This window comes from Acipenser ruthenus, chromosome 43 (assembly GCF_902713425.1).
Source record: "Acipenser ruthenus chromosome 43, fAciRut3.2 maternal haplotype, whole genome shotgun sequence".
NCBI classification, from domain to species: domain Eukaryota; kingdom Metazoa; phylum Chordata; class Actinopteri; order Acipenseriformes; family Acipenseridae; genus Acipenser; species Acipenser ruthenus.
In genome coordinates, this window is record NC_081231.1 from 2,478,791 (window position 1) to 2,498,273 (window position 19,483).

Here is a 19,483-nt window from a genome sequence, read left to right on the forward strand (position 1 = left end):
CCGGAATGGCAGGCTCAGTTTCCATGTGTGTCTTGCTGTAGGTGGGTGGTCCTGGACATTGAGACGAAGGACATTGTCTCCGACTACACTGACGGGAACGAGCAGCTTTCGGTGGTCCGATACTCTCCAGGTCAGAACCCCCACCCTCCTTATTTATTTGCAGAAGAAACTGATACTGGTTGGCTGGCTCTAGTTAGACCCCACCTAGAATACTGTGTGCAGGTCTGGTTAACTCACTACAAAAAAATACATCATTGCACTGGAGAAGGTACAGAGAAGGGCAACTAGGCTGATCCCAGGACTCCATGAGCTAGGAGGACAGGGTAAAAGAATGAAATCTCTTCAGCTGAGAAAAAAATGAGGAATCCTTGCTTCTGAAACCATTCAACTCCAGACCCGATTCCAGCTGCATACTGGTTTACATTCAGGATAGAGAGAGGGTTTGGGAGAATTGGGGAATCAATTTCTCTTACAGGGAGTTAATATCCAATTAGTTATAAAAAGGGATAGTTATGCTTCAAATGAATTTCGTTTCTGGCTGTAAAGAGGCGATTGGCTTGGGGATCGGAGGACGCCTGCTCACCTTCAGTTCTCCTGAGCTGTTGCAGGGGAGCTGCTGCGGTGATGGAGGGGAATTGGATACTCTAAATTAGGGAGAAAAAGCTATTGTTGCTGTTTGCTATTGACTTTGGATCGCGGTATCTCCACTCTGCTCAGCTGCTCAGAAATGACTCGTAAACTGAAAGTGGTGAAACCTGTTGTATATTTAACAGGGTGCATGGGGTTGCAACAAAAAACCCTAAAAGGTGTGTGAGCCCATGAAAAAACATGCCGACAAAGAGCAAGCCTGACTGTAGTTGAAACGGTAATTGACTCATAAGGAAGAACCATCATGAGGCCAGCTCTGTAACGGCTTCTCCTGTCTGTCTGTAGATGGGAGTTACCTGGCGGTGGGGTCACATGACAACTTCATTTACATCTACACCGTGGCAGAGAATGGCAGGCGCTACACGCGCTTTGGAAGATGCACGGTAAGACCTGCGCGGCAAGATTCTCCGGGCCGTCTAGAATTAGCTAGTTATTGTTGTAATCGTGTTCTAATCTTGCTTAGAGTACATTCCTGGGGAGAACACACATGTACAAAATTAGTCTCCCCTTCTACACCTGTGCAAGCTTTCCCTCTCCAGGCGACCCAGGAAGTGCAACACCAACTGAAAGCATGGCTTGCAAACGGAGATTCCTTCAACTTTGTGCAGTACTAGATAACATGTTTGTTTGTGTGTTTTTAGGGTCACTCCAGCTTCATCACACACCTTGACTGGTCTAAAGAAAGCAAATTCATCATGTCTAACTCCGGAGACTATGAGATACTCTACTGTAAGTGAAGACAGGTCTATCTATCTATCTATCTATCTGTCTATCTGTCTATCTGTCTAGTTCTTTTAAAGAAAACAAATAGCAAAAAATGTTCTTTTCTGAAGAAATATATATTTAAAGAGAATATGGAATGACTGAGCGTTCTGAATTGATCTACTACAAACTCCCAGAAGCAGCTCCCGTGTGTCGACTGTGTTCCTTCAACAGGAAGAGCAGCGCGAAAAGAGTGAGAGAGACGCTCACCAGTTTACTGTTTAGAAATGCAATGAAAAAATACCATTAAAAAATACAATCACTCGTTTACCATGATGTGCTCCTCTTTCATATTGGAGAATGTGAGGTCTACACAGTGGTGGGGATGCATATCAGATCCAGGTTTACCATGATGTGCTCCTCTTTCATATTGGAGAATGTGAGATCTACACAGTGGTGGGGATGATATCAGATCCAGGTTTATCATGATGTGCTCCTCTTTCATATTGGAGAATGTGAGATCTACACAGTGATGGGGATGATATCAGATCCAGGTTTACCATGATGTGCTCCTCTTTCATATTGGAGAATGTGAGGTCTACACAGTGATGGGGATGCAGATCAGATCCAGGTTTACCATGATGTGCTCCTCTTTCATATTGGAGAATGTGAGGTCTACACAGTGATGGGGATGATATCAGATCCAGGTTTACCATGATGTGCTCCTCTTTCATATTGGAGAATGTGAGATCTACACAGTGGTGGGGATGATATCAGATCCAGGTTTATCATGATGTGCTCCTCTTTCATATTGGAGAATGTGAGATCTACACAGTATGGGGATGATATCAGATCCAGGTTTACCATGATGTGCTCCTCTTTCATATTGGAGAATGTGAGGTCTACACAGTGGTGGGGATGATATCAGATCCAGGTTTACCATGATGTGCTCCTCTTTCATATTGGAGAATGTGAGGTCTACACAGTGATGGGGATGCAGATCAGATCCAGGTTTACCATGATGTGCTCCTCTTTCATATTGGAGAATGTGAGGTCTACACAGTGATGGGGATGCAGATCAGATCCAGGTTTACCATGATGTGCTCCTCTTTCATATTGGAGAATGTGAGGTCTACACAGTGATGGGGATGATATCAGATCCAGGTTTACCATGATGTGCTCCTCTTTCATATTGGAGAATGTGAGGTCTACACAGTGATGGGGATGATATCAGATCCAGGTTTACCATGATGTGCTCCTCTTTCATATTGGAGAATGTGAGGTCTACACAGTGATGGGGATGATATCAGATCCAGGTTTACCATGATGTGCTCCTCTTTCATATCGGAGAATGTGAGGTCTACACAGTGATGGGGATGATATCAGATCCAGGTTTACCATGATGTGCTCCTCTTTCATATTGGAGAATGTGAGGTCTACACAGTGATGGGGATGCAGATCAGATCCAGGTTTACCATGATGTGCGCCTCTTTCATATTGGAGAATGTGAGGTCTACACAGTGATGAGGATGCATATCAGATCCAGGTTTACCATGATGTGCTCCTCTTTCATATCGGAGAATGTGAGATCTACACAGTGATGGGGATGATATCAGATCCAGGTTTACCATGATGTGCTCCTCTTTCATATTGGAGAATGTGAGGTCTACACAGTGATGGGGATGCAGATCAGATCCAGGTTTATCATGATGTGCTCCTCTTTCATATTGGAGAATGTGAGGTCTACACAGTGATGGGGATGATATCAGATCCAGGTTTACCATGATGTGCTCCTCTTTCATATTGGAGAATGTGAGGTCTACACAGTGATGGGGATGATATCAGATCCAGGTTTACCATGATGTGCTCCTCTTTCATATTGGAGAATGTGAGATCAACACAGTGATGGGGATGATATCAGATCCACGTTTACCATGATGTGCTCCTCTTTCATATTATTTATGCTTTGCCATGCTTTCACTGTGCTTCATAATGCTTGTCTATGCTTTCCCATACCTCTCTGTGCTTTACAGTGCTTCCCTGTGCTTTACCAGAGCTATCTGTGCTTCACAATGCTTGCCTATGCTGTCCGGTCCCTCTCAGTGCTTCACAGTGCTTGTCTATGGTTTGTCATACTTTCAGTGTGCTTTATAATGCTTGTCTATGCTTTCCCATACCTCTCTGTGGTTTGCCATGCTTTCCCTGTGCTTTCACACTTTGCTGTGGGATAGTGTTATAAGCAGGGTAACGAAGGAGCTGTGGGATAGTGTTATAAGCAGGGTAACGAAGGAGCGGTGGGATAGTGTTATAAGCAGGGTAACAAAGGAGCGGTGGGATAGTGTTATAAGCAGGGTAACGAAGGAGCTGTGGCTCACGGCTCTGCTCTCTCGTGTTCAGGGGACGTGAAGGGGGGCTGCAAGCTGCTGAGGAATCGTTTCGACAGTAAGGATCGCGAGTGGGCCTCCTACACCTGTGTACTGGGATTCCACGTCATTGGTGAGTACTGGAGCCACGTTTCCACAGCTTTCACCATGAGAAATCACTTTCAACAGGAGCTCATTTTCAGGTTTACATACCTTTGTTTAAGGGAAAGTGTGTTTGAAAACATACAGTGGAGGCACTTACAGGCTTTGGATGTCATGGCAACTACACTCATTTATTTCTATTTAAATCTATTCATGTGATTGTGATGTCATTCACCACATACTGGAGTTGATGATGTAATGATCTAATATTCCTTTCTATTTAAACCTTCAGACATCCTGGTACTGAGTTTATGTATCCATTTGTTTTCTTTTAGTTTTCTTTATTGTACATTATTCTAATTATATTTTTTCTAAAACTACGAATTTTAGGTCATTCGTGTTCTGCTCGTTCTTTGTAAAGTGCTGAACCACTGGTTCATTTTGTATTTCTTGTGTTTGATAGGTGATTCTGTATGCATTTGTATAATGTTATACCTGTCTCTCCTGTATATTTAATTAATATACCATAAACAAGGTTGCTAGTTTTTCATGAGGGATTTTTTAAGCTTGAGTACTTTTTCTTTCTCTTTTTGTGATTTCAAGTTTATCTTTACGAATGTATCTGCATACCTTACAAGTGCTCTTACAGGTTTTAATGTCCTGTAATGTGTCTGCGATCCGTTTCATGTCTGCTATGTACCAAAATGTCAGCTAAATTTGCATCCCTTCTAAAAGCCACAATCGGCACTTTCGGAAATATTTTTTTAATATTTATAATTATGAAGTATACGTGAATGCTTCCAAACTATTTTTGAAATGTTGGGTAATAATTTAGAATATGTAATTATTAATTATTATATTCAAGTGGTTCATTTCTATTGAGTTTGTGAACTTTTCTCAATAATCTGTTCTTTTATATCCTCTTTTTTAAAGATTTATTTTTAATTCCTTTCTCTGTTTTATAAAATCACTTTTTAGTTTGTATTTTTTTTTTTTTTACATAAATATATCTACTGAATATAAAGTCATGGATTTTCTTGGTGATAATCAGTATTTAACATGCTTGAGATGGGCTGCATTTTGGGTGAAAATCAGTAAATGCACTTACAGATTTTATAAAACAATTGGATTTTTGCAGAGAGATAAGCAAAGCATCATGATAATGATTGTCCAAGCTCATCCCACACGTGCTCAATCTGGGGACTCTGGCCATAGAAGTAGTCTCTGTCATGCTTCTCAAATCATTCCCAGTTCTGGTACGGTGGATCTCTTGGAAGCAGCCGTCAGGGTCCAGCATTGTTGGGTTAGATCCACAATGATATTAAACTGTTGGTTAAGCTTCCAAAAAGGGACCCAGGGTGTAGCAGGAGATCTTGCCCCGCACCAGGTCCTAATAAGGAGTCCAGGCGGTGTAGTATAGACCCTGAGATTGAAGAGCTCGTGTTTCTGTTGTTTCAGGGGTGTGGTTGGAGGGCTCAGATGGCACGGATATCAACGCCCTGTGTCGCTCACACAATGAGCGAGTGGTGGCAGTCGCAGATGATTTCTGTAAAGTTCATCTCTTCCAGTACCCCTGTCCCAAACCCAAGGTGAGTGAGTCCGCTCTCCCTCCAGCACTGGGACACACACAGCACGTTGAAATCATGTCAGGTGAAAATAGCAACAAGCAACATTAGAAGTGATTCTTACTAGCTTTGTATTATTGGGCCCTATTCACCAAAAATATTTACGAATGAGAGAGGGCCCATCCTGGCTCGTCCGGTTCCCAGAACTGTACCCCATATCAGGTTGGGCCTCCGTTTGCCCTGATCACAGCCTTGACGTGGCGTAGACTCCTCAAGGTGTTGGAAGGTGTCTTGAGGGAATCCATTCAGTATTTAATATTTCAAGCTATTGATGCAGAGATCTGTCCCACTATGCTGGGTTTCCTGGTTGATCCCAAAGCGTAAACGATCCCAGTGATTCAGCCTCTACATCATGGCTAGGCAACCCATTCCATCCCAGCACCACTCTCTGTGTGATGGAGCGTCTCCTTCCCTCTGTCCTTAGTCTGTCTCAGGAGAGAGTCTTAATTTCCACTAGTCTTGGTTTCTGAGCTGCGCTTACAGTATTGACTACAATAGGAAGCAAATCTAGCTGTTTTTCTGTACAGCTGTGGCCAAAAGTTTTGAATCAACTGTAATTTTAGGATTGAGATGTGATTAAAAAAAACAAAAAAACTATGTGAACATAATTTAGATATTTTATTTAACATTGTGTAATCAAAGAAACTACAACATGATATTGCAAAATTCTACCGGAAGCCATAATAGTAGTACAGTATTTCATGTTAGATTTCGAAATGTCACATTTTTCAATTTTTGTCAGTATATGAAAACTACGAGGTGGTATGCAATTCAATATCTTAACATAACATTATTCAGCAGGTTTCATTCGACTTTATGAAGCAAAATGAATTCTATAGGGGGATGCAAAACTTTTGTCCATAGCTGTGTGTTAGCAATAAAGCTGTGTATAGGAGTGATGGGACTGGCAGTGTGTGTGTGGGCTGTGTCCGCGATCAGGTCTGTGTGTGAATCTGTTGCTTCGTGTCCCTCACAGGCCCCCAGCCACAGGTACGACGGTCATGGTAGTCATGTGACCAACGTTCGTTTCACGCACAACGACAGCCACCTGATCTCAATGGGAGGCAAGGACACCAGTATCCTGCAGTGGAGAGTGGTGAGAGTGGGGCTCGACCGGAGCAGATCAGTGTCCTCCGCTTCCACCAGCTCTGTGGAGACAGGGAGCTGCGGCTGAGAGAGAGAGAGAGAGAGAGACACCTAGAGCACAGGAGGAGAACTGCAGCTGAACACTGGAGAAGAAGATCCCCATTCAAAACTGCTTGAATGGGTTTTTTTTTTTCAGGCTGTCAAAAGATTTTAAAGGGGATTTTAATAGAACGTTTTTACGCTGTTGGGATGGATTGGTGATTTCTAATGACCAGAACGAAAGAAGGAAAGTGAATCAAAGAAATTACTTGATTACAAAATGTGTAAATCTGAGCGAACATGCCTTCATGACAGAGGGGTACAGTCCTTAAAAAAGCACAGCAAAGTGTAATAAAGCACAGAGAAAGCGTGGTAAAGCATAGGTAAGCATTGTAAAGCACAGAGAGGTCTGGTAAAGCATAGGGAAGCATTGTAAAGCACAGAGAGGTATGGTAAAGCATAGGGAAGCATTGTAAAGCACAGAGAGGTCTGGTAAAGCATAGGTAAGCATTGTAAAGCACAGAGAGGTATGGTAAAGCATAGGTAAGCATTGTAAAGCACAGAGAGGTCTGGTAAAGCATAGGGAAGCATTGCAAAGCACAGAGAGGTGTGGTAAAGCATAGGGGAGCATTGTAAAGCACAGAGAGGTCTGGTAAAGCATAGGTAAGCATTGTAAAGCACAGAGAGGTATGGTAAAGCATAGGTAAGCATTGTAAAGCACAGAGAGGTCTGGTAAAGCATAGGGAAGCATTGCAAAGCACAGAGAGGTGTGGTAAAGCATATTTAGAAACATGCAGACCATGGTAAGCTATTACAGGTCAGATGTACGGTGGTAAACTTTTCTAAGGGAGTGCTCTAACTCTGTAGCTTGGTTGCCTTGCTTGGGTTCTGCTGTGCTGTGCTGTGTTGTGCTGCATTCCCAAGCAGCACAGCGTTTTCATGACTATGCACAGTGTGACACAGAGACATTGCAGTTACACTTTCAAATGTATTAAAAACTCAACATTGCAGCTTCAATCCATTCTGGCTATACAGTTGGGCTAATCGCCTTTTAAATGGGGCCAGTCAGATTTTTGAAAAGCATTTTTTTTTTCTTCAGATTTTGCCCTTAATGTGACACAAAGCAATTGCAGTAAAACTTATATAAAAAAAGAAAAAAGGAAATAAAAAATAAGGTACTGATTTGAATCTATTCTGGTTACTGAATAAGGACTCAAATTTCTTAAAAACTGAACCGACAAACTATCACAATGTGAGGCAACATTTCTAACAGTTTTTGGAAACGTCCAATACCAATATATTGATATAATACTAGCTCTGTTATATAAGAGATCTGGAAATGTACATTATATTTTTAACACCTTTTAAAGCAAACCTGTGTTTTCATTTTAACATGATACCCGATACTTTGTAAATCCTCCTGTTTTATGGTGTTTGCAATCGTTCTGTGTGGTTCTGAGTTCTGCTGCTCTCATATAGAGCTCTTATCATGTTTCTATAAATCTGCCTGTACCCGTACCTTTGAGCTTGTCTTGAGAATCCTAACTGCCAGGACTGAACAGCCTTCCTCATTCCATTCAAATCATGTGAGAGCGTGACCTTTCAACTTTATCAGCCCGCCTACTCTCTGTCAGTATAAATGTAGACTGGAAGGGGCTGACAAAGTTGCTAGGTCATTGTGTCACATGATTCAAGTGGAATAAGGAAGTCTATTCAGTCGTGATTCTTTAGACAAGCTGTTTAGTTGCCTGCCAGACATGTGTAATACAGGCTAGATCAGCCAAAATATACCAGGATGCATCAGTACCATCTTGAGCAGTGCATTGCAAGCGGAACTAAAGGAAACATGTTTCCAAGTTAGCATATAATTAGATAGCACTGGCTTGACTTTAATATAGACGTGTTGGCTGTAGCATCTATGGCTAGCAGCTTGAAGAGCAGCTCCAGGAGTCATAGTCAAAGTACCTCGACACAGTGCTTGAGTGACGGCAATAGGAATCATTCAGAGTGCTTTGCAGACACCATACAACATGGAAACTCTTACATGTTGTATAAAATAAAAAAAGATTTTTTAAAGCATAGCATCTTGAGATTTTAAATGAACTTTTTTTTTTTTAATGGATTAAATTACCCTCCCGCTTGTGTATATGTATATATTTTTTGTGTTCTGTAAACCAGCAATGACAATTACTGTGGGATTTAGCAAGCTTTACTATTAATAAAATATGATTTATAGATAAATGCTTCAGAATGTAGTGTTTGTAAACCTGGAAGCAATTGCAGCTAACAAAATAGTTCATAAAAGTCCTTCACCATGCAGATCCCTTTGGTATACAACTCTCCAAACTCTTGTTCTAGCAATTACACATTTTCCTTTTAAAACATGTCATCTGGTACTGCATAGGCTGAAGAAATCTCTGAAAGCGATTATTTCTGTACTTCATTGGTCACCTGGATGGTTGTCCCCACCCCTTCACTTGCTCCTTTCCTGTCAATAACCAATCAGCTGCTTCCTCTGTTGACGGACATGTTTTCAGCCAGTAACATGACCCAGAAGGCACTGCTGAGGTGAAATGACCCAGGAAGTGCAAACAGATACCCCAAGAATAAGACAGAAACTGAGAACTTTTTAACCAAAAGTTTTGCCAGATGATACGTTTTAAAATGAAAATAGATGAGTGCTGTAACATGGGTTTCCTTTGAAACGGTGCACTAGAGCCCTGTGTAGCTAATGGGATTATTTTGTGAGCTACAGTTAGTTTAATGGTATTGTAAGCTTTCACAGTTGTAGAAAGTAACACCAGTTTCCAGTGTAAGGTTTATGAATTCAGGTAAACATGGAATTAACTACTGTTACGCTACCAGGATGAGACCAGACGATGCTTCACATTTTAACAAGGTTTATCATTTATTAGATCCCCAATACCCACATTGCATTCCACATTGAACGCTATTGTTTAGATGCAATACATACCTCTAGTATTAACAAAGCTAGGCAACTGATCAGATTACCTGAACCCCTGGGGCCAATTTTTTTCAAAAACTTTAGTAATTGGATTTCCACGTTTTGATCAGGATTATATTGTGGAACTGGGTTTTCCAAAACCTCGAAATGCGATTGAGATTAGTGTGATCCGGATTTCGGTTTTGGTAATCCGATCGCACTTTTAATCACGATTTAATTGTTGCAATTGGGTTTTTCAGAATTTAAAGTGGAGATCAGGATCACTTTGATCCAAAATACCAGGATTATTGTGATCCTACTGCGGAGGTGGATTTAGTTTTTAAATGATCATAGAATCTATATATTTTTTTAAATTTTCATAGCAAACACACACTATATGTCCAAATAGAGTGTTATAATATAATTTTTACATATTTAGTTTTGTATCCATGCAAGCAAAAAGGAAAACATGTATTCAGTGGTATAGCTTTAATAAAAAAAGCATACGCATAAGCCTCCTTAAAGCTCGTCTGAGAGATGCTGGACTCCTGACCGACGATAAAGAAGTCTAAAAACACATATACTTTTTTCAAAAGTTTTATTTTTATTCAATTTAGATTTAGTTATTTAATTTCTGTTAAGTAGGCATAAGTAACCATTATGTGCATGCGTTATATGTGCACTAACATTTAAAGTGATTTAGAGTGCTTAAAAAAAGAATATAAAACAAAATAAATAAAGATGTGTATTAATCATTACCACGATCTTATTTATTTTGTTAAATTAGGTTATATCATAAATAAGACCTCTTTTTATATATATATATATATATATATATATATATATATATATATATATGAACTATTAATAACTAGCCTATTCAAAATACTGGATTTTGTAATAGTGATTAGTCTGGATAAATGTAATCCAGCAGTGACATTTTCTTTAAAACCGGATCAAAACGATCCAGATAAAATTAATCTCAATCACAAAATTTAGGATTCCAAAATCCGGATCACTTTGATCCAGATTCGAAGTTTTGAAAAACCGGCCCCTGGAGAGAGCCCTCAGACTGATTCACCGATGGTCCATGATGATCCTGGAGGCATTCGAGGCTTCTCTGTCTGTGTCGCCTCCATGCCCGGTATTTATACCATATGGGTTTAGATCACACGTGACTGCAGCCTGTTTCTGTTATCTTACTAATTATCAATAGAATTTAGCCATTCAACTGTTACTCCATTCAAGTGCACCCATATATCAACACTCATATTATTATTATTATTATTATTATTATTATTATTATTTATTTCTTAGCAGACGCCCTTATCCAGGGCCACTTACAATGATTACAAGATATCACATTATTTTTACATACAATTACCCATTTATACAGTTGGGTTTTTACTGGAGCAATCTAGGTAAAGTACCTTGCTCAAGGGTACAGCAGCAGTGTCCCCACCTGGGATTGAACCCACGACCCTCCGGTCAAGAGTCCAGAGCCCTAACCACTACTCCACACTGCTGCCCCGTTGATTCTGATATTCCCTCATACACAGTACTATAACCCTCTATATATATATATATATATATATATATATATATATATATATATATATATATATATATATATATATATATATCCACCTCAATAGAGCTCTCAGAATCATGTCTAATCTCTGAGTACATCCAGTACCCCAGAGTGTAACCTTTGATATGTCCCCCTGCAACACTCTGCCCCTAGTGGATGTAAGAAATATCACATTTGCAGTGTTGCAGGGGGACAGGTTAATGGTTACACTCTGGGGTACCAGGTGTACCAGGAGGTTAGATATGACTATAGAGGCTGCAGGATGTGAAACAGGAAGTGAATCTAAATAAGAATATATTAGTTTGGATGTCTCTGATGTTTCACACCCACTACACGTTGCTCTTTATCAACTATTTATTAGCATTTCATATTTTCTAATGTTATGATAATAAACCGTTGTCCCATTGAGTTCTGATATTTCTTCTTGTTTAGAGTCACTGTTTGATTTTCTGCTTCACTACATGATCTTTTTGTAGAGCCTTGGAATTGCAAGCTTATACATATACCAGTAGATTTGTTTTCAGCCCCTTAGTTGTCCCATTCTAACAAATCCTGTGCTATAAAGGATATCCTCCAATCTCAGTTCAATGTGTTCCCCAGGGTGCTGTTAAGTTTGAATTGCAGGGTACAGAAAGGACCTGCGGACAAGCACAGTGGTGATTCACTGCGGGCACATTGCTTATTTCCAAATTGCGTACATGCATTCATCATTATTTATTTATTATTTATTTCTTAGCAGACACCCTTATCCAGGGCGACTTACAATTGTTACAAGATATCACATTATTTTTACATACAATTACCCATTTATACAGTTGAGTTTTTACTGGAGCAATCTAGGTAAAGTACCTTGCTCAAGGGTACAGCAGCAGTGTCCCCCACAAGGGATTGAACCCACGACCCTCCGGTCAGAAGTCCAGAGCCCTAACCACTACTCCACACTGCTGCCCTAAATCATATTTTCATCATATTTTCCAATTAATGTCCTGTTATCCTTTATTATACGTTTACAGTAGCTTTAAAATAATCTGTTCTGCACTGGTGTGATCATTGAATGAACACTGCTGTGTCCAGCAAAGAGTTAACGAGATACTGGCGGGGGGCGGGGGGGAGGCAGAGATTACGTTTTTTTAACCAATCGGGTTCCTGTTCCATTCCGTTTATTCTCCCTTAATGACGTCAACGTCACTGTGTGTCGATTTGGGTGATTCCCGGACACAGCCGAAGATGGCGTATCAGTCTCTACGGGCGATACGGACACTCCCGAAGATGACGCAACGCTCCCCGAGGTTTGATTCGGGTAGTTACCGGAGATGCCCGAAGATGACGTGAGGCGGCAGAGAGGGGGTGAGGTGGAGAGAGCGGAGGTGAAGAAGAGGAGGATGAGGCTGGGAGCGGAGGATGAGAGGAAGAGCGGAGTGAGAGAGACAGACGAGGCTGGCTGACTGGGCTGTGTGTATGTAAGGGTGTGTGAATGAGGGTGAGGGAGGAGGGAGAGTTCGTATCCGACCGGGAACAATAAAACATTTTAAACCCAAGCAACGGAAACTAAACTTTTCCCCCACCGTAACTCGCCGTGCGGGTCTCCACTGATTCTTGAGAGGGTGGACTCTGAAAATAATTACAATTGTAGGCGATTTCTCTTCAGAAACGCGGGGGAATCCCTGTCGGGAGCGAACAAGAGTTAATAAAGGAACGGAGAATGGCGGCCAACATGTACAGGGTCGGAGGTAAGTCGCGTGCTTTTCAATATTGTGCGTTTTGTTGTCTTTTTTTGACTGTTTGTTTCGCGCCCGGAGAGTTTGTCGACTATTTTCGGCGGTTTATTTTGCCGTTTTAGGCACACAAAGCGGAGTTATTTGACCCAAGTTATGAATTAACAGTATTTTGGTGGTGTTTAGGCCAGGTTTGAGTCCTTTAGTTTAAGTAACACTAACAGGCAAGTGAAAGTATTTTGACCCTCTAAATTTTTTTTTTTTTTTTTTCAATAATAAAAGCGAGGCTACATGCACTAATAAATAGTATACGTTTTTATTTATATTTAATATTTAAGTAAGTTATAACTTTTAAAATATGCATTTTTGTCTTTTTTAGCATTTGTAATTACAACATAGGTAACATATATTCATTATTATTATTATTTTATTATTATTATTATTATTATTATTATTATTATTTTCTAATCCCGCCATTTAGTTATTTTTAAAAACAGATGCTTGCTCGTACAGTATCACAGCGAATCAGATCTAGGTCAATTAAACAGAATGAATCCTACTGAGATGCTCGGGATACCTTTTTTATATTTTATTTTACAATTTATAAGTATCCATCCGTGTGTGTGTACCACTTTGTATTAAGAAAACCGATAAGTAATGGTCTTTCTCCCAGTACATTATTTAAATATGTGTGTGTGTGTGTGTGTATTTATATATATATATATATATAATTACCTCCCTCCCTCCACGGTACACCTGTAATTTATCATTTGTTGGCTGTGTGTAAAAGATTCTGGTATTTGACTTACTGGCATCTGAGACGCTGAAGAGTACACTTTGTTTTGGTGGCAAGTACGAGTCGTTTCCTCATTGGCCACACACACAAGCGTTGCCCATGAATGTGATCTCTGTGAACATCTCAGCATTTCCTCCACAAAGTATCATCGTCTTGCCCTATTGTGACTTGCATCAGCCCCCAAACACGCGTATAATTCCACAGTAGTGTAACAGCTCTGCCCTACAGTGGAGAAGACGTTTGAAACAGAACATGGCGAATTGTGTGTAGATGTTTTTAAGGGCAGTTGGCCCTAACAGCGAGCACCTGGTGCACTGTGCACCATTGTTCCTACACTTGGCTTTTCTCCAGAAAACGAGAAAACCTAATTAGGGATGAATAAATGTGTTTGCCAGGGTCCTGTATCCTTTAAGACATGGGCATTATATATATATATATATATATATATATATATACATATATATATATATATATATATATATATATATATATATATATATATATATTATTATGATTCTCCTCCCCCCCCCCCCCCCAAATAAAAAAAAATTACATTACATTACGGGTGTAAACATGGAGGGTGAGGTTTAAGTATTGGGAGGCTAATTACTCACCAGTTACTCACAAGTAAAAATAAATAGAATTCTATGCATCGCAGCTCTGTCTCAATAGACACATTTAATTTCATATGAACATGGCTTGAAAGTTGGCCCTGTGTTCTGGGTTTCAAACCTGCCTTCCAAGTTTGTTTTAAATGATCTGAACCTACCTATTTATGGTGCGGAAGGTGTGATAAGTACAGAGTAGATGTAGTAAAGGTTTGACTGTTCACTCCTGGCACCTGGTCATCCCAGTAATATACCTGAACAAGGGCGTTCCAGGGCTAGAGTGAGTTTTTAAGGGGCTTGGATTGGGGAATTTCATATTGGTTGTCCCAGCAGCCTGCAAGGTTGTGTTTCTGGATTTTTGGATTTTGACCCTGTGTGTCTTTCCCATGCTGTGGTTTCATTCAGCCTGCTCTGAGAATGCTTGTTATCCAGGCTGGTGATGAAACCCCTGCGGAGAGGATATAGCGGACGCCATCGTGCGTCACACCTTGCACCTATCTGACGAACCGCTGATCCAATTGTCATGAAACTAGATATCATTATTCAACTTGTTTGGCCGAGTATCAGATTCTGGGTACAGAATATACAGAGGTGTGTCCGTATATCCATCCATCTGCATGTCACGCTTGCATGTTAGGCAATTTTTTCCTGGGCCTTAATGACCGCTGATTCCCCTGGAAATGCCCTGTTCCTAAGTCGTTATTGCTGTTATGAGTTTAGTGGTACAGTGGTTAAAGAGGGCTTGTTACCAGGAGGCTCCCAGTTCAGTCCCAGCTCAGCCACTGACTCGCTGTGTGTGTGTGACCCTGAGCAAGTCGCTTAACCTCCTTGTGCTCCGTCTTTCGGATGAGACGTAAAATCGAGGTCCTTTTTATAAGTTTCTCATGTCACTGACATGCTTGTTTTTGTATTTACTGCTGTGGCAGGGGATGTGTGTTAACATTACTGAAATCTTCAGTCCTGAGCAACAGTTTCACTGAAAGCCTGATTACTGTAATGTACTCTGCGTGTGTGTGCGTGTGTGCTGGCACCTGATCATTCCAGCAACAAATCTCAACTAGGAAGGGTGCAGTGGATTGGTCAGCACTGAAAAACAATTCCTTAAATAAATCCATTTACCATGTAAAATAAAACTCATATTGCATAGCAGTCAGAGTCATTCTAGGCTTTAACATGAGCTAAATTACCCTGTGCAGTGGCCAATTCTGCTTGCAGCAAAATCTGGTATGGATCAAACTGCTGCGCAGTGGGAATTGCATTTTTACTCCTTGCCCCTCAGATTTGTCTGATATATTGCTGTGTGTTTAACGGCGCTTCTCTCAGATATTATTGTCCCCTGACACTGAAGTCCGTATCCGTTATTCCTTCCACTGTAGTGTATTTTGTAGCGGTTCTTTTGGAACAGGACCAATTGAGACTGGTTTCCGGAACAGTTTGATCTGTTCCAGGCATTGCTGTCAGCCTTAATCCCAGTGAAATGGTTTGTCAAGAATGTCTCAACCCGTGTCCCTTCCCCAAGGCTGGCTTTACTAGCGAGTGTTCCCTGTATTGTGAGTGAGTCTGTCTGATCTAATGATCCAGATGCTCAGGCTGTGCTCTAACCACCAGACCAGCACACCTGCCGAGTCGTGCGCTTGTGGTGTGACGGTACACTCAAAAGCTGCGTTTTCCTTTGCATCCTTCTGTGAGTTGTGAGCTGTCATTGGCCGACCAGCCAGCTTCGCAGTAATTAGTAACGCCTTATCTGCAGAGTGCATGCAACATTGTGCATCTGTATGTAGTAGATGCAAATACTGTGTGTGTGTGTGTGTGTGTGTCTATATATATATATATATATATATATATATATATATAAAAAATTAGTCAGCTCTCATTATTATGAATTTCAAGGGACCAGCAAAAACAAACGTCTAGCAGAATGCATAGTTTTTTTTTTTGTTTTTTTTTTTTGTTTTGTTACGTTACAGTAACACTGAAAAGTATTAACAATTTAAAAAGTACTGGGGGGCTCCCGAGTGGCACATCCGGTAAAGGCGTTGAGTGCAGGATGCGCCCTATAGCCTGGAGGTCTTCGGTTTGAGTCCAGGCTATTCCACTGCCGACCGTGGACGGGAGTTCCCAGGGGGCGGCGCACAATTGGCCGAGCGCCGCCTGGGGTTGGGGGGGGCTTAGGTCGGCCAGGGTGTCCTCGGCTCACCGCGCACCAGTGACCCCTGTAGTCTGGCCGGGCGCCTGCGGGCTTGCCTGTAAGCTGCCCAGAGCTGCGTTGTCCTCCGTGGTGAGTCTGCAGTGTGAAAAAAAGCGGGCGACAACGGCACACGCTTCCGAGGACAGCGTGTGTTTGTCTTCGCCCTCCTGAGTCAGCGGAGGGGTGGTAGCGGTGAGCTGAGCCTAAATACAATTGGACATTTCAAATTGGGAGAAAAACATGGTAAAATCTATTGGCGACTACTAAATAAAAAGAAGTGCTGTGCATTTTATTGAAAATAGTTGTAAGTGAGCTTTTAAAAATAAATACATTGCAAATGAAGTGCTCTTGAACTCTGATCACTTTTTGAACTAGGGTGATTTGTTCTATTCAAATTTCCCTGGGGGGGCGCTCAAATTCTCACAAACAGGAAATTCCTGTTAAGTCAATTCATATTCTAAGAAGTCATTTGCAATAAGCAACTGCTAAATTTGGACTGGACCATGTAGAAAACTTGTAGTTTCAAGAAAGTGAGCTAATCCGAGTTTGTTTTAATACAAGATATGTGGAGTACAGAGTCCATGCCTCAAGCCTGCTCTGGACCAGAGGGAGCACCTTTTCTTAGGGGATGAGGGAGGGAGCAGTTCAGTCACCAAAAACTGAATGTTATTGTTGAGTGCATAATCATCTGGGGGTATAGGGAGGCTGTCAGTCTGTAAGTCTTTTCTCTTCCGTTTGCACATGAGTCTTAAACTGCTTGTCTGATTTGATGAAACTTGCCAAGGTCATTCTTTAGAGCAAGTTACAGAGTGTCTCCGAATCTGGGGTAGAATTGAATAGAGCCAGCTGTCATCTTGGCAGGAGATGCAAGTCCTTTTCTATTTCTTGGCCATGTATATTCTCAATTACAGGTATGAAACTGTCCAACTAAAATCCACCATATGGGTTTTCTTCAAGGATGTTTCGGAATCAATCAGCATCGCTTTCGTTTGGTTCTTTGTGTCTCTGCTAGTAGGGATCTCTAGAGGGCAGTTAGGTGAGCTGAAGGAGCAGCTGATTGAGCTCCATGTTATTAGCCTGGTTTCTGGTCTCAATATGGCATCTCCTAGGGGATCAAGGATTTGTTGTGAATCGACATGTTATCTTGTGTCGTGATACAAGAATACCAGAATAACTACACAGCTACGAGTGGTGTGCATCGTGATACAAGACCAAAAGCACAACATAGCTCATTGTAGGAATAAACAAGAAGTGTGTGTATATAGTTGGTACGAATACATACTCTCCCTAGTCATTTAATTTGTTTTAAAAGTGAAATTTATCATTTGATCTTATTGTGCATCATACAAGTTGTATGGAGCATTATAAGGATCAGAAGGATCGGAGCCTGGATCCAGAATCGGATACCTTGATGCCTTGATGTCTATTTATTTGCACAAAGGTCATTGTGCTGTTTTTAAGTTTACTGTTTCAATTTAAAATGAGGAGCTACACTGTAAGTAGACAGAAACCGTGGTGCGATAACATTAGTAAATAACACAAGCTATGGTGAATTACAAAATGTATACCCTGACGTTATTGTTGTTTTTATTAAGAAAGTTTACAAACGAGAGGAGGCCATTCAGCCCATCTTGCTTGTTTGGTTGTTAGTAGCTTATTGATCCCAGAATCTAATCAAGCAGCTTCTTGAAGGATCCCAGGGTGTCAGCTTCAACAACATTACTGGAGTCAGCAGAAAGCCGTGCTCATGTTTATATTCTGTGTACACGTTTAGGCCACCAAGTTTATTTGTACAGTACTACTGTATATTGATTGTATAATAATAATACGTCTTGAAAACAAATGCAACACTTGCAGAGTTTAGTTACGGATAATGTGCAGTGGATACTGTGAGTGCACAGAGTAAAGAAGAAAAAAAACTAATCCTTTTTATATTTGTGTGTTATAGATATTTTTATAAATATTTAAATATAAAAGTAAATGGTACAAAATTGTTTAGCTAATGAAGACTGGTAAAAGGTGGGGCTAAGTTCTATAAATGGCACAGGTGAGGAAAAATAAAAACACTACTACTACTACAAGTGCATAATAATTCACACAGTCCATTTAGGACCCAGAACATGATTGTTTTAATTTGTTACGCAGTGAATATTTTAAAACTAATGATGAGATATTGGTTGGATCAGAAACCCAGACTGTGAGTCCCCAGGACTGATAGTCTGGGAAAATAATGCAGATGATGCGGTCAAACATAATTCCCTACATTTTATATAACAGGATTATCATATGTGTGATTGTTTGCAGATGATGATACAATCTGATGAGAGTCGGCACTGGTGTGAAAGGTTGTGTCGCAGCGAGAGTACCATTTTATCGCAGGACCAATCGCATCGTGTCCGGTGTGTGGAGACCTTAAATCAGTACTCTTTGCAGCAGTGCGTGACGGACTGTCTAAAAATAAGTTCTGTAGAAAAGGCATGTGTGTGAGATTAATGCTGCTTCAAGTGGATCTTTAGCTGGTATATTGAGGGAACCGCAGAACTGCTAACTCGGAAGCCAGGCAGAGTGCGGCTGCAGTGTGCATGGAGAGTATTTTAAATACAGTCTTGGAACTGTATCCATCACTTTTCAAATCATTATATAGCAGCTGAATTGTAGGCTACTGCATACTTCTACTATACTACTGATAAAACCAATAACAGTAATATGTTTTGTATAAAATAAAGCCATAGGCTTTTGAATGTCAAAATACTGTAAAACACATCAGAGTTTAAAAAATAATACTCCTACTCCAGTTATATTAAACAAATATCACAATGTGTGGTCCACATTATCAAAATCAAATGTCTTTAAAAAGGCAGCTGCACTGAGACAAAAAAACAAAAAACGGAATGCACGAAACTTGCATGCATAATTCATTTAAGTGATCTATTTTCTGTGTGTCTCCGAATCCTACTACTACTAATATAATGTTCTTTTTGCCGTGTGGCTTTTGAAATAACTGTGAAACGTATCCTCTGTCTGACTTCAGTTTAAAAAAATTAATGTGAAATGCATAAGCCCACACATATAAACA

General features: G+C 40.6%; 2 protein-coding genes across 6 annotated transcripts in view; both read left to right on the top strand.

The window, feature by feature from the left end:
- Window positions 1-7,582, top strand: part of LOC117398502 (echinoderm microtubule-associated protein-like 3) — a 54,760-nt gene extending 47,178 nt beyond the window's left edge. For both annotated transcript variants that reach the window (XM_059012060.1, XM_059012061.1), the window contains 6 exons: window positions 42-130; window positions 934-1,031; window positions 1,290-1,377; window positions 3,748-3,846; window positions 5,274-5,404; window positions 6,417-7,582. In XM_059012060.1, coding sequence (XP_058868043.1) covers window positions 42-130; window positions 934-1,031; window positions 1,290-1,377; window positions 3,748-3,846; window positions 5,274-5,404; window positions 6,417-6,614 — 703 coding nt within the window. In that variant the 3' untranslated portion in view covers window positions 6,615-7,582. The remainder of the gene's footprint in view (window positions 1-41; window positions 131-933; window positions 1,032-1,289; window positions 1,378-3,747; window positions 3,847-5,273; window positions 5,405-6,416) is intronic.
- A 4,739-nt stretch (window positions 7,583-12,321) lies between these two features.
- The window catches only part of LOC117398666 (metastasis-associated protein MTA2), a 44,492-nt gene continuing 37,330 nt past the window's right edge, over window positions 12,322-19,483 (top strand). For all 4 annotated transcript variants that reach the window (XM_059012062.1, XM_059012063.1, XM_059012064.1 and 1 more), the window contains exon 1: window positions 12,322-12,830. In XM_059012062.1, the coding sequence (XP_058868045.1) occupies window positions 12,803-12,830 (28 nt within the window). In that variant the 5' untranslated portion in view covers window positions 12,322-12,802. The remainder of the gene's footprint in view (window positions 12,831-19,483) is intronic.